The 16,037-nt window shown below is 33.8% G+C and overlaps 1 protein-coding gene and 1 pseudogene across 1 annotated transcript; one reads left to right on the top strand and one right to left on the bottom strand.

Moving 5' to 3' along the window:
- Nucleotides 1–2,351: 2,351 nt before the first annotated feature.
- On the top strand, nt 2,352–3,513 carry LOC129288186 (probable 2-oxoglutarate-dependent dioxygenase AOP1; annotated as a pseudogene).
- Nucleotides 3,514–5,702: 2,189 nt separating this feature from the next.
- LOC129288185 (pleiotropic drug resistance protein 1-like) lies at nt 5,703–12,766 on the bottom strand. The gene is made up of 22 exons (XM_054924636.1): nt 12,124–12,766; nt 11,682–11,802; nt 11,409–11,582; nt 11,154–11,313; nt 10,995–11,071; nt 10,821–10,874; nt 10,340–10,732; nt 9,978–10,259; nt 9,559–9,875; nt 9,294–9,454; nt 9,098–9,201; nt 8,855–9,011; nt 8,679–8,768; nt 8,456–8,589; nt 8,039–8,371; nt 7,626–7,916; nt 7,448–7,531; nt 7,217–7,350; nt 6,891–7,118; nt 6,630–6,801; nt 6,281–6,535; nt 5,703–6,164 (listed from the first exon to the last, which is right to left on the bottom strand). Exons 1-22 carry the CDS (start codon nt 12,459–12,461, stop codon nt 5,901–5,903), a joined length of 4,323 nt encoding a protein of 1,440 aa, XP_054780611.1. The 5' UTR covers nt 12,462–12,766; the 3' UTR covers nt 5,703–5,900.
- Between the last annotated feature and the right edge of the window lie 3,271 nt (nt 12,767–16,037).

The following is a 16,037-nucleotide window of genomic DNA, read 5'->3' as shown; positions in this document are numbered from 1 at the left end:
TGGGGAAAAAAGAACAGGGAATATGGTCAGGTTTACCCAACTATCTATTTGCATCCTTTATTATTAAGTTCGCCCTTCGAAAATTAAGATATTTAATTTTAGCAAGGAAGGATTTCTCAGTTGTGTGTGACGTTTTTCAAACCCAGAAAAAAACATGCTTAATTTATCAGTTTAAACTCATATTTATTTTAATTCCAAAAAATTATAATATTTTGTATATTTTTATTAAATTTAAATTTTGAAATATATGTTTTTACTTTAAAATTAATATTTAAATTATTTATTTTAAATTTTAAAATATTTTAATTTATACTTAAGAGTATAAATATATAATATCATACTGACAAGCTTAATTAAAAAAAATTAAAACAATAAAAATAGGCTTTTAGATTTGACTCTGAGCCTGATCTCTCACACTTACACATGTAGTATATTGTTAGTTTTGTAACTTTATACCATGTTTTTTTTATTTTACTCCCATAATATTATATATAGTGATTTTTCAATTCTTTAATTCTAATATCATTAGTTTTATTATAAAATTTTTTTTATATTAAACTTTTAAACATTGATAAAATACATCAAATGTTGACATATTAAATTTAATTTTTTTTAAAGAAATAACAATGATTAGCAAAAAAAATATTATTTAGAGCCAATAGTGTTAGAGTTAGAGAACCAAAAATTACTTTATAAAATTTAAAAAAATCAAAAATATACTTTAACACACACACATATATATATTAGATACATGAGCCTCGTCATATTGATAGGCTAAATTTGAAAAAAATATTGGAAAAATTGATCAAAAAGATTAAGTTGGAAAACAAATTAGTCTCAGGCACCAAGTTTCATTGAAGGACTAGGCTGAATTGTTTATTCATTTTACAAATTCTAATCAAATCAAAATGCCCCTATCCTAACAAAAGAGTTTGAAATTGAAGACCACTTTGTGCTTGGTTTTTTCGTGCGAGTTGAAAGGGAGAAGACAATGAGGGACGTTTTTGAAGGACCATCAATGATGGTGTGAGCTATGAGCAAGACAACCCTATCTCTTCATATGTTGCCCTAATTGAGCAAGTTTCAAGGTTCTTGAGAGTTCCAACGGTGGAGCAAACGACGGCAACGATGGCCTAAGTGAAACACACCGATAGTGAGAATGAACGTCACTATTTCTTTGCCTGCCCAATTGGAGGGGTATACTATGTGAATGATTGGAGGGGTATACTACCCCTCTAATTGGGTAAGCAAAGAAATAGCGATGCTCATTTTTGCCATCTTCACTTAAGCCATCATTTGCTCCATCATTGAAACTCTCGTGAACCTCAAAACTCATCCAATTAGGGCACTATGTGAAGAGATGGGGCAGCCTTTCTAAAAACTCATTGTTCATGACTTGCTTATAACTTACACTGTCGTTGATGGTCTCTCGAAAACATCCTTCATTGTCTTCTCTAGATCAACGTGCACAAAAAAACTAAGCATAGAGTGGTCTTTGACTTCAAATTCCTTTATTATGACCCTAGGGGCATTTTGGTCCAATTAGAATTTGTAAAATGAATAAACAATTCAGCATGGTCCTTTAATAGAATTTGCTCCTTGAGACTAATTTGTTTTCCAACTTAGTCTTTTTGACCAATTTGCCCAAAACATTTTATATAAAAAGGCTTCAGGATCCAAGCTCATGTGGACCTGGCCCATATGAGGCCCTTTCCAAATTCTACCAAAAACAAAAACCACTCTCTATTCCCAAAAAAGCCATCCCCATTCCTCCCCCACCAAAAAAAAAAAAGGAAGTCCGAAAACAATGTAAATATTTGTGTGCTTTTAGCTTTGATATATAAAATGTGTATCTTATTAAAAAAAATGATATATAGAATATGTATTAATTCGATATTTAGATATTGATATTATATGCAAATATTATATATAAACATATATGTTTTACCAACTATATGTTTTATAATTTTTTATTTAATATATGAAATATGTGGTTTCATTTTTCTCAACATTTTTTCATCATGTACAATTTTTATTCAATAATTTATCCTCATTTTTAAAACTATTATAAATATACATAGATATTATAAATAAAAAATATTTAACCCCCCAACCCCCACCCAAAACCAAGTGGCCAAGTCGTTGCTTGACTTCTGACATCTGTGTGTGTTTCTTTTTCAAACTTTAGTGTTCTGAGCCACAAAGTGACGCAACTCTTGTGTTTCATGTCTCTGTTGATTCGTTACCATGTTTTCAGCTATTATAAAGGACCACATTCTTAGTCATAAAACTTTACCTTGTACATGAAACTCCGTTAACTGAAGGCACAAGATATCTCCGAGTACCATTAGCTGTATCATCCTTGAACTCATTGAGAAGATGGATTCCTCGACCATTTTCCAGATTTCGATTATAGACTTCACTGATGAAAACTTGAAACCTGGTTCTGACACTTGGTTTTCAACTAAACAAGTGCTGCGAAATGCACTAGAGAGTAATGGTTGTTTCTATGCACTGAGTAAGAAGGTCTCCGTAGAGCTTTCCGACTCATACTTAATATAATGAAAGAACTGTTTGATCTTCCATTGGAAACAAAAATGCGAAAGACCAGTGACAAGCTTGCCCACGGTTACTATGAACGACGTCCTATGATTCCTTTACACGAATCTCTTGGAATCCACTTAGAAGGCCCATCCAATGAGGAAGCAATTCAAAAGTTTGCCAGCATTATGTGGCCCACGACAGGATATGATCATTTCTGGTGCTGCTTTATAAACTCGCTTACGTATGTTGTTTTCTTGGTTACATTTCTTGTACTGCTTTATAATTTTCTTTAATTGTTTGAGCAGTGAGACAATCAATCTCTATGTGAAGTTTCTGGTAGAAATGGACCAAACTGTTAAAAGATTACTGTTTGATGCTTATGGTTTGGACAAAACACGATGTGATTCCATGCTTGAATCAACCAAATACATGTTTAGGAGCTTCAAATACCTCGTACCTCAGAAGAAAGAGAATAATTTAGGACTACATGCTCACAGATAGTTCATATTTCACCGTAATACATCATATAAATAAGAGGGAAAGGAATCAGAAATGAAATCCATGTGATAGTATGCTTGGTATGCTATAATTACAATTCTCAAGAATTCTCGATCCTACAAAACAGGCAGAATCGGATTCCATCATATATACACGATGGAATCCCATTCTATAATGCTTTCTATGCAAAGTCTGTCTATTTTATCCTTTCCTCCATTTTACATTCTTCTTCCCTATTACACTTCTAACAATGGCAAAAACATGGCGACAACTAGTGATGATGACCTTTCACTAGCATCAGACAACGATATCCTTATCGGCAACCAACAACAACAATAATGCACCCTTATATTTCACAAGCAGCAAAGGGATTGGCATCAAAGACGTAGAGTTTAATTTATCTGTGCTTTTTCTTTAAAACAAGCAAAATGAGCCACAATTTCCTCTCTCTTTTTTTGTCAATATGCCGAACCAGCATTCCACCTTATCGAGATTTTAACACTTTAGCACAAAAGGTTAACACTGTTAGTCACGTATCAGCATATTTAACGTCGTTATTGTCACATCGTAATGAGAGAAGAGAAAGAAAGGTACTCGTGGTTAGATTATTTTGATTTAGCAATAACAACATTATGAATACATGACCTTCCGCAGCAAGCTTCCATCTCAGACGGAAAAGTTCAATTTTATCCATCTTTGAGGGTCCAACACTTTTTGTTGAGTTTCCGTTTCCCATAAGAAAACTGGTTTTCCGGAGTATGTTTGTTCGTGTGTGTTGTTCTCATCTGGTGTTACGTTAAAAGTTAGTTCAATTAAGTTCACCACCTACTGCAAAAGCTGAAGCTTCTACAAATATCATGTTTTTACTTTTTAATTAACAAACACTTTCTGATTTTTTATTTTTCCGGCCAAACATGGAATTTCAAGTAAAACCCTTAATTTGGAAGCGAACGTCAAGCTTGAACATATAAGTATGTATATGTTAGAGAAAAGATATTAAATTATTAAACGCATTTCCCAGATGAATCCAAAAAGGGAAAAATGATTATTTTCCATAAATAAAAACAGATATTAGATACGATTTTTTTTTATTACCCATAAGTATTCTCCTATTTAAAATAGTTATATTCAAGGCATGGTCAAACATTAAATGTGAGCACACACCTCTTCAGATAGAAATTCTAACTTTAGTTTGTCACATTATAAGGGATTAGTCCCACAAATGCAAATAACTATTACATAATAACCAAAAGACAATAAGAAGGAAATTTAGAAATGCTTGGAGATAAAAGCTAAATCGGGAAATTAAGGAGAATCTTCACAATATTAGAGTTTTTTATTTTTTTTATTTTTTTGCATTAATCACACACACTAAGCTTGTCACAAGCACATTTATATAGTTGTGATTAATTCTCTAATCACTTAATGCAAGACTATCATATATTTAATATTTTTGTTGCTATTTTTTTCTTCTCTTCAATTTTCTGACATCAATTTTTCCTTTTTTTGCCTTTTTTATTTCCAAACTGCCTTTACCATATTAGACTTGCCTTAATCCCAAACTAAGCACTTGTGTTAAAATAGTTTAGATTACCTCGGAAGGTTTCACCAAATATTTATATGATTATGATTTTGTAATGACTCGATCTCATGTACAACATTCTGCGCATCTTCTTGTATGAAAGACTGATTGTACCTCTTTTTGTATCTCATCTTCTCTCACCTTTGAGGTTTTGGTGCAAATTTGATTTCTTCCCCTGAGATTCGCTGCCACTTCATTTCTGTCTTTTGCTCTTGGATTTGGGTCCATACTCTGTGGGCCTTATTTCCCTTATATCACTCATAGGCCTATTCAAATCAATACCTAGTCCTGCGCTAAAAATGACCTCATCGAATTAAAAAAAAAAAAGGCCTTGCCCTCAAAAAGATTAAGAAAGAATGGGGGATGACCTTAAAGTATCACAGTAACCTGGTTTAAACACATTGAAATTTTAAATTTCATTCTGTTGTAAGTATTGATTATGGCTGATAATGAAAATCAAATTATTCATAATCTTTTAATAATTAAAAAAAATCTTCTTATAATTCATGAACCTACAATAACTTATGAATCGTGTGATCTTTCATAAATTGTTTCAAGAGTTCTTTCAAATAATTCATCAACATTTTTAGGAGTTAGACCTTGTTGAAAAATTCATCAATTGATGAATGTTTTCATTTTGAAAAATATTCTCATGACAAGGCATACCTTTAATAATAATAATAAAAAATAAAAAGAATACACTTGGAACACATGCACACCCTTAAATACAACCGGATTTTTTATTCTAATTTCAAGCTTGAGCCTCAACTTCCTGCTGAGAAGCCACTTGAAGTTTCTCTCACCCCGCCGGCAATCTCAAGACTCAGGTGGTTGTCACTCCTTTCATGCTCTCTATTTTCTACGTGTTGCCATGTTTGATTTTTTCTGGTATCTCTATACTTGCTTCACTTCAATCAGTTTCATGTACTGTACTTGCTTGATTTCTTCACGTATTTGTCTTTCTGTTTTTTAAAATTCTGGACTCTGATATTCCATATATTTTGCAAAAGAAAGAAAGAATGATTATTTTCCATGAATCAAAACAAAGAATATTAACTGGAACCGGTTTTTGCACTAGTTGAAGCCAACTTTCTTTGCCATTGATAAGTGTAGGTATACAAGTACAAAATTATTGTGTATATTCTATATATGGTTGTACATCTATATGTGAAGCATTAAGCCAGCACAAGAAAGAAAACTATGTAAGGGTACGGAAAAGTGAAAATTTGATTGAAATTATAAAAGAATCCTACATTTGAGTTGAGAGGTTCAAGTTCTATCGCCTCTGGAAGTTGAAGGCTTTGATTGCAACTGCAAAAATAAAAGCAAAGAGTACTGTAAACCCGACAACCGCGCCAGCACAAGCTCCTACAAAGTCATCTTTGAAACCAAAATAACTCCTTAGAAACTGTTGAACATTTTCATTCTCTCCCTCCATTGTTCCTCCTGTTATATCTCCAAACTGTGATGCAACCAGTCCATACAAAGTCCAGGCCACAGGACATGCCCAGTAGTACCATCTCCACCATATAGGAATGCTCTGTAACGATAAATAGTAAAAAAAAAATTAGAAAATGGAAAATAATAGGATCCATGAATTCATGTAAGGCTAAATTATGTGCTTAGTGCTCTAGAAATAATTCCAGAATCACTCACGGGTCGTGGGATGACGAATCCAGAGAAGACATTCCAAATTCCATAGAATGCAGCAGCAACAATGGCAGCAACATGGTGATTTGGTGTGACAGCCACACCCATCATGCCATAGAAGGTGAAGTATAACAATGTGAAGAACATGAAGAACAGATACCAGAAAAACTTCGCCACAGTCCAGTCAAATCCAATCATGGCATAAACTATAACACCATATGTCACAGCTTGGACAAAAACATAAGGTATCTCTATTAGAACCTGTGACAAAACACCAAAAGGTCAACTACATAAGATTTGAGATCATGATTATAAAAAGAAAATGTAAGATAAGGATTTTACTGTTCTTAGTTACCTGTGCAAATGCATAAGGTAAAGCAGAGTACATTCCAGCTGCTCTTTCTCTATAAAACACAGTTCTTTCAACTGCTACCACTGGTTGTACAGAAGAACAGTTCTGAATACCGAGGAAGAGAACGGCAGTATACATGGAACCCATGGCATTAAACAAGTCTTGTCTCTTTGAGCTGTTAATGTTAACCAAAGAATCACATCAGAACTGAAGTGAAAACTATAAAGTTCTAAGACTAGTAACTATTTAAAATAAATAACTTACGTTTTCTTTCCGAGGTCCCAGAACATTGTTCCAAAAATCAGGGCTATGAAAGTGGTGAAGAGAAACCTCACAGCAGTATACGGTGGATTTCTCCAATATGACCAATGTTGTTTCCATAAGCAAGCCAAGCATTGGACCACGAATGACTGTGAGTATTGAGTGGGGAAATAAATATCCTTTGAACCTGGTGCAGGCTTGCCAAGTTCTTCTATAAGCTGCTTGTTTCTCCTGTGAAGTCATACATAGCAGTTTAAGAATTTCTATTAGAAATCAACAATATGAATGTTACCAGTCAATAGGCATTATATTTATATCCATACACTCACCTGTATAGGTCAGAGTTTTTGTAAAACTCAGTAAAATCAACCCCTAAAGCAAGCTCTTGTGCTGAAGTTGTCACTTCCAACATCCAAGTTGCTGGATTATAGCCATCTTTGATTTTGCTAACACCATCAAGGCTCTGAAAAATAAAATAAAAAAAATATTGGAAAATCAGTAATCACTACTATAATTATGGCTTGCTCATTAGAAAAAATTGACTTGTAGTTGCATCCTACCTCAAAATACTTGATTAGTTGGCTAGAATGACGACCCAATGGCCCAACATATATCTCCTGTCCTCCACGCTTCATTAAGAAAAGCTAAGATCACAGTAACATACAAATGTCAGATACCGAGTCTGATAAAGAAAAACAGTACAAAACACAAGCTTCATTGATTATTGCAATTTCTTACCTCATCAAAAGCTTCAAAGATGTCAATGCTTGGCTGATGGATGGTGCACACAACAGTTCTTCCAGTGTCCACCGTGTTCCTCACTGTTCTCATAACAATTGCAGCAGCTCTTGCATCTAATCCAGAAGTGGGCTCATCCATGAAAATTATAGAGGGATTAGCCACTAGTTCTACTGCAATTGTTAACCTCTTGCGCTGTTCGGTTGAAAGACCACTCACGCCAGGCAAACCAACCAGTGAGTTCCTCAATGGGTTCAGCTCCACAAGTTCCATGACTTCCTCAATAAACATCTATAACCGTTCATCAAATCCAACAATAAGACCAATCAGCATTTATGCCAAGAGAAAATTTAGGCCAGGCCTAAAAAATGAGCAAATTTAAGGAATTGTACTGCTTGGCTTTTGATGCTAACCTCTCTGGTTTTAGAATCAACTTCTTGAGGCAAACGAAGCCAAGCTGAGTAGACCAATGATTCATAGACAGTAACATGTGGGGAGTGGATATCATTTTGTTCACAATAACCAGAGACCCTAGCAAAAGTTTCTTGCTTTTTAGGGTATCCTGAAATCTTGATGCTTCCATCAATATATCCACCTGTTTTTCTACCAGCCAAAACATCCATCAGAGTAGTTTTACCAGCACCACTGACACCCATTAGAGCTGTGAGAACACCGGGCCTAAATGCTCCACTAACACCCTTTAGAAGCACCAATCTGTCCTCAAGTACACCTTGATCTTTCATTTCCTGCCATTTTGATATCAAAACAGTTGGAACTCGAATAAAGTGCTCACACAACTACTAGATTTTAAGTTTGGTAATGATTTTTACCTGTGGCATGTCAACAGAGTATACAATTTCATCAAATGTGATAGAGTGCGGCTCAAAAGGAAGAACCATTCCTCTTTTTCCTCCATGGCTGGAACCCGCCACAGAATCAGCTATTCTACCATTTTGTGAACTCACTACATGCAAAAAATGAGACCTTATTCAGCATCAAAGGCATAATACATGTTACAATTCAGCTACAGCGCATGCTAGCACACATAGTTACCTATGCGTGGTAATTCAACTCCTTGGGCTCGGTGATTAGCTGTAGTGCCTTCTGGTTCTTCATTTATTGTTGCCTGTGGCTTCTCAAAAGCTGCAAAATCATTCATATCAATTAATAAAAGCTATGCATCACTTTGATATGATTTTTCAAAGCAGGAAATAGGTGAAGATGCTTACGGTTTAGGAAAGATAGAGCCAGTGCAAATAAAGCATTGAACAGCACCACAAAACCAACCAAAGCCCCAACTCCGATCCAATACCAGTATGCATGTGTGAAGAATCCACGAGACTCCAGAATTTGAAGGCCAAGTTTCTCACTTGAATTGGGGGCAAGCTAAAATTCGAAATTGGAAATTAAATAATTTTCAAATTACTGCCAGACATTACTCAAATGAAAGTAGGTAGTGTTCAAGAAATTACATGGTTCCAGCTATGCCCAAGGAACTCGTTGACAACTATAGCATTCTGGCCATACATTAAAGGTGAAATCCAGTAACCCCAGATCCACCAACCCTTGATATCCTCTGTTTCACATGCAATAAAAAGGGGAAAAAACATATGTAAGCATAAAGTGGTCAATGTGACAATTTTTTTACATTTAATTAACATATCTTACCTCTTGATAGAATAAAGCCACCCAATGCGAGAAGAATGAGCAGTGCAAAGGACCCAAATGTGTTGGCAACTATCATGTTCCTACCAAGTGCTGCTATAGCTCGGAACAATCCAGAAGACATCTGGGAAATCAGTAACAGTAGAAGGTATTGCTTGAAAAATCTGCATGATGAACAAGACAGAGATCTCAGTTCTCATATTACAAGTAACATGCAAGGTTGAACTAGAATTTCCAAACAGGTAAAGAAAGAAAGCTTCTTCTTTACCTTCCAGCATTTGGATCAAATCCGATTACGTAGTAAGTGAGAAATGTCCAAACAGCAACTTCTAAAAATGTGATGGGGATCTTAAGAATCCAGGAGGGAAGAGCATATGCCCATGAAGGATAAAATAGGAGGTCACGTTGCTTGTAGAAAACAGGTAGCTTTGCAATGGTCATAGAAATCTCAGACATGCCATTGAACATAATCATCACTAATGTGAAAAATAGAGCACCAACGTAAACTCCTCCATCGTCCAGCGTATCCCGGTGCATATTGGTTCTTAAGAATAGTGTCATTGCTATAAACGCCATGATAGTGAGCTAAATAGAACCAAGAGAAAATAACCAGTCAAAATCACGTATATCAATAAACAAAATATTTTTTAATGAATAAATAAATAATAATTGAGAGCAAGTACCCACCTGTGTTAGCTTGAAGATGTAAACAAATGAATTCCTTTTCATAAGCAAATATTCTCGAGAAAAGTTAGCCTTCAGAAGCTCCTTCTTGTTAACGCCAAATTTTTTAGTGGTTAAGGCAGCTGGATGGTTCTTCGACTTATCAAATGGAATTCCAAGTTCATCTCCAATTCTTCGGCCAACATGGAATGATTGAAATGCCTCCGAAAATTGAGTAACTGTTACAAAACTGTAGGGTTCATCTCGGCGCACCCAATACTGTTCCTGATCTTTTCTTGAAGTCACCTGCAACAGGAGAAGATTATATGAACAAATTACAATAAAACGATTATATTGAGGAAACAAGAGATATACTCTGGACTTACTTCTTGAAGAAAGTCGGCAACACCTTTCCTCTCAGGACATCTAAAACCCATTGATTCAAAGAAGTCAAGCACATACTCACGGGGTCCTTGGTATACTACTTGTCCATCAGAGATTAGAATAATGTCATCAAAAAGTTCATAAGTCTCTGGTGCTGGCTGAAGCAGTGAGATAACTGCAGTTCCATTCAGAATGTGAACTAATTGCCTGAGAGAGTTCACAATTTGAAAAGTTGTAGAGCTGTCCAAGCCGGTGGATATTTCATCCATAAATAAAGCATTTGCAGGTCCAACCAGCATCTCCCCCGTGGTGACACGCTTCCTTTGTCCTCCAGAGATACCGCGCAACATTTCATCCCCTACCATGGTATCAGCACATATATCCAATCCCAGAACCTGCAAATTTTAAAATATTACTCTATGTCCTTCGCATTGAACATTTTAAGAAATTATGAAGCAGGAAAGAACCTGGTATTGGCATTACCTTTAGTGTATAATCTGTTACAACGTTCGCCTCTTGGCCTACAGTTGCTGCTGCCTGGAATATCAGAAACAAATTAAATGTTATGTTAAGATATTCTTTACCCATTACAGTGAATATTTGTAATTTAATTTTCCAGTGTAAAATCATAAAAAGTTAGTATAGCATCTGTCTTACCTTCATGTAGACATCAATGTCTGGATCAGGTTTAATATTGGCTTCTTTCTCTCTTCTTGACAATTCAGATAGCAAGTCTGCGATAACCACCCCATATTAGACCATCAAAAATTAGAATCAAAGGTAAAGGGGAAAGTGTTTATATGAAATTGTACTAACCATATCGTGATCCCACCCCTTGGCACCTTGCAGAGAAAGCCAAGGTTTCCCTTACAGTCATTTCTCCAATATGAACATCATGCTGGCTAATATAAGCAGCAGTTCTCTGAGGAACAAACTCCTTCATTTCATGGCCATTATAAGTCACTCTCCCAGATGTCTGTAGACAAATAAGCATTTTTAAATTAGATGAGAAAAATAAAGAAACCTCCTCTGCTAATTTACCATTTTAAGAAAATTATCTTCAGTTTTCACCTTTAGACTTGGATCCAGCTTTCCAGACAAGGCCAAAAGAAGTGTTGTTTTTCCAGAACTTGGAGGACCCAAAAGCAGTGTCATCCTGCGAGGCTTGACGATTCCACTAACATCTTTAAGAATTGTTACATGTCTCTTTCTGCTTGAGAGTATATGCAGAGAACTCAAGAAATTCTGGGGGCCCAAGAGACAAAGATTGTCAGAAACAGCATTGAATAACATCAATAACTCAGAAACAACATTATGTGAGCTAATAAATCCGCCTGTTCCTACCTCTATTATATTAGTAACGAAGTTCATAAAAGTAGGCAAAGCTCTGCCTCCCGCGTAAGCCTCTGCCTCAATATTCAGGTGCTCAAATCGAACTTCAATCGTCGGAATATCAAGCCCAACTCTAAACCCAGAAATAGAAAACACAAATATAACGAATAGTTATTAGTTATAGAAGAAAAGATCAACTAATATAAAAGGTTGGACTAAAAGTTCTACTCAAGTATATTATGTAACCAAAAAAAAAAAAAAAATCAATTGATCGGACATCTGGTATCAATGTAGGATAGAATTAACACACTAAACATGATTAATACTAATTAATTTTTTGAAAAAAACTTATGTTTTACTTCCTTCATCGCTTGAATCCTGCAGTAACTTATTAAAAAAAGTAAAAAAAACAGGAAACAGCTAATTTCTCTTCTGAAAAGCGATATGTTCTTACCTATCAATTCGTTCCCTGAGCTTTAACAAGAACTTCTCATTGTCCTCTTCGGTAACTTTAATCAGTCTATCGAGCAATTTCTTTTTCTCCTGAAACCCAAGATCACTGATATCGATTTCATTGGCTACACCATGAGATGCTGTCAACAAGCCCTTTTTAAGACGATTGTAAGTTGGGAGTTTTTCAAGCGCAGCCCATTTCAGAGCCTCTTCATCGTTTTCTTCCCGCGAAGACCTTGAGAACATTTCAACTCCACTGCTTCTCCAAGCCGTCGAGCTCCCACCTCGCATGCTATTTCGCATGCTATTACTTGCTAAGTATATATTACCACCTTCCATCGCCACCCAAATGAAAAGAAGAGCACAATTTCTGAAACTTCAGTTCAACCCCACAAAAACCCAGAAATCTTTGTCCCCCTACGATGCAGGAAATGTAAAAAAGACGACAGCTTCTGCAGCTTCAAATCAACCTTTTTCAAGATTGGAAACTGGGGATGAAGTATTTGCAATACCAAGTAAAGCTTCTTTTGCGTATATATACCATACAAATAATCGAAAGAATGAAGGCAATGAAACTTGGAACGCTGAAAAAGGAAAACAAGATCTGTTTGAATAGTTTTCAGCTGTCCATTGAAAAAATAGAATGGGATTGAAGTTAGAGACTTGGCGATGCCTTTATATAATATATATTCATAGCTAGCGTAACCTGGCGGCCAGCGAAAGTCAATTGTCAAATGAAATCTAGAAGGTGTCCGTTTCTTTTAATATCGGTGACGAAAGAATGGACCGAGGAAAAAACGTGGAGAGAAAAAGAGCTCGCGAGCAAATTAGGATTTAGGAGGGGTGTGTCTGAAATTCGTAGGAACTAGGAAAGTTCCTTGTATTATGATTTATGAGTATGAACAAGTCAGACGAAGATACTCTGTACAAAGAAGAAATATGGGAGGTCAAGGTCAAACATCTTACAATTCTGCAAAAACATTGGACAGAAAATTAAAAAGGTGCGATAAATAAATAAAAGATAAATGAGTAAATGAGCAGTTAAATCATATATTCAAAAATTTTGATGTCTTAAACTCATTTTTTAAGTAATATGCTTTTTTAACTTTTAAAAACAATATAATTTAATTCATATCATTAAAAAAATTAATTTTAATTATTAATTGACTTAAAAACAGAAGAAAAGGATATTAAAAAATACAGAAAATAATTAAAAAAATTTTCTTAATCTTTTTTATATAATTTTTTAGTCATTATCGATATTTTTTAAATTTTTTATTATAATTTTTAGTATGTTTTAAAATTTTTTATGTCATTCTCTATCATTTTTAAATAAATTAATAATTAAAATTAATTTTTATTAATAACAGAAATTAAATTATGTTATTTTCAAAATTTAAAAAAAACATATTATATATAAAATGAATTTAAAATTTAAAAATTTTTAAATCTATAATTTAACAGTCAATTTATTCATTTACTTGTGGATAAATAATAAGGTGGGTCCGGGGGTATTATATCAGGCGGCTATGCGCATGCCTCAACCGAAACCCAGTCCAATTTACTTATAATTTAATCAAATGAAACTCCAGCGGCCCCATTTTATAATATGTTTTTTTGAAGTAAAATGTGAATATCAATAAAAAAATAATTAAATACAATTTAGAAACTTAATTCTTTTGTTATAAAAAAATAGAAACTTAATTATTTTTTTAAAATATAGATTTTTAAAATATCTTTCATTTGGTAGTGGGGGAGAAATGAGATTTTTAAAGAGTGAAATAAGAAGAAATAATTTTAAAATAAGTTTCTTTAATAAAAATTTTTTTAACAAAACATCTTATATTATCAAATATTAACTCACTAAAGAAAAACATCTTATAAATTTTTTAAAGAACATTAAAAGGTGAGAAATAAATAAATGATATAGGGGCATATTATATTAGATGACTTCACGCACCTTAACAGATAAAACGAGTTCTATTTACTATAATTAATGAAATTGGTACTAGTACCCAATAATTACTTCTTTTTGACAGAGCATTGACCACTCAATCCAATTTCTATTTCTATTTTTTAATGAAATCCAATTTCTGTTAAGTTTGGTATATTTATAAATCAAGCCCTTTCTTATTGACTATACTCCCTCTGATACTTTTTATAATGCATACAAAGGGGAAAAATTATCCTTTTTACAAAGGCATCACATGAAATATTTATTATATTTTTATACATTGACATTATTCAATAGTCATTCATTTTATTAAAATTACATCATCTAGGTTTAAATTATAACAAAAAAATTATACAAAGTTAATGAATTATGAATCTTTTCTTAATCATACGAGAAAGCCCATTGCGGTCAAATGTCACGTGAGGAGCAGAAAATAGTATGGTTTTTGTTTGATACTGCACTTGTATTATTTCGCCCGGGCGTCTAACATATGAATATCATGTTTCAGAGTGCTAATATCTTTTTTTTTTTTTGTTCTTCTTCTTCTTCTATAACTGTCCGATGCATTGAATTTTCAGAGTCTCCCTTTGAATTCCCGGACTGGTCATAAGACCCGTGCTAAATAGTTTATTATCCTTCTTTCTTTAAAAAAAAAAATTAATGAGTTCCCTTAATTAATCTGTTCTAGAGCATTTGAATGACTCATAAGAGAGATTGGTAATTTATGGTATTCTTGTTTCATATTATTCTTGTTTTAAGAAATGTGAGGTGTTGTTAACTGAAATTCACTCCAATAAAGTAATTAATTGTTGTCAAACTAATACCATTTTTTTATATTTATTCTTATTTAATAAAATATTTTATTCTAAAATAAATATAAAGTAATTTATTTACTATGAATATTTTAAAAAAACACATTAATTACCTCTTAAAATACTAAAAAATGTTTTTGTAAACATTCACCCCTTAAAAAAATGCTTCTCAAAACAGAAGAAGTATAACTTTATGACTATAACGATGAATATATATCTACCCAAACAAAAAGATGCATGCATTAAAAGGAAAATGAAGAGTTTGCTCCGCAAATGAAATAATGTTGTTGCGTGGCCATTCATTTTTTGTACAAACAACCATGTGGGTTAAAAGACAAAAATATTTATGAATTTTTTCTCCAAGTGCATTCAATATCAATAAGTGAAGAAGGACGCAAAAGTAACCTTAACATTAATTTAAGAGATACAACTATCCCAAAATTTTTAATGTTAATCATTTAATTGACATATAAGCAAATGGCTGACTAATTTTGTTGATGTGGAGTGAATAAGTTGACCAAGCTTATCCTTATTGGTGTTTATTTTGTTGAGTCACACTTTCTCTTCCTCCACCTACACTTTCACTCTCTCTAAACGACTAAATCCTAACTCTTAACACCCCTCCCTCTCCCACCTCCCTCCTTGCATCACAATCTCTACCATCTCAAGCGGTGGCAACAAACCAAGTATAACTCAAAGCATAAGAATCTTCATTTCTTGACAGCAAGCCCTTTTCAAACATCAAGAACTAATTGGCAAGCTCCTTGTAGTGATCACAAGTAGGGCTGCACAATGACCGAGCTAAAATGAGTTGAGTATCAACCTAGAGTCTGGTCTAAAAACATTTTTGACTATAATTTGTTGTCCAAGGTTTGGTCTAGCCTAAATCAAACCCAATGCCAGAACAAATCGGGCCTAGTCTCCCAGGTTAGGAGACTAGTCTACCAGACCAATAATTTTTTCCAAATAAATAAATAAACCTTGAACAAGCTTCCTAAACCAATAAAAAATTCTACAGAAAAGGGGAAACAAAGTAAAGCAAACTAGATCTATCACCAAAAAAATGAAAATTAGAACAAAATGAGTACAAACTAAAAAATGATTAGGACATACTCAAACAACAGGAATGAATAAGCTCAAATCTAACTC

This window comes from Prosopis cineraria, unplaced genomic scaffold (assembly GCF_029017545.1).
Source record: "Prosopis cineraria cultivar Desert tree isolate PC_DT_omini unplaced genomic scaffold, ASM2901754v1 PC12, whole genome shotgun sequence".
NCBI lineage: Eukaryota > Viridiplantae > Streptophyta > Magnoliopsida > Fabales > Fabaceae > Prosopis > Prosopis cineraria.
The sequence above is the reverse complement of the archived record's forward strand: the minus strand, read 5'-3'. Positions and strand labels throughout refer to the sequence as shown.

Bases quoted from the DNA above. Each gene is read 5' to 3' on its own strand.
- LOC129288185 (XM_054924636.1), bottom strand. From the start codon at position 12,461: ATGGAAGGTGGTAATATATACTTAGCAAGTAATAGCATGCGAAATAGC. The intron at 11,314-11,408 runs GTGAAAACTGAA...ATTTGTCTACAG, and splicing joins AGCTGGATCCAAGTCTAAAG to ACATCTGGGAGAGTGACTTA. The intron at 7,351-7,447 runs GTAGGATGCAAC...TTTATTTTTCAG, and splicing joins AACTAATCAAGTATTTTGAG to AGCCTTGATGGTGTTAGCAA.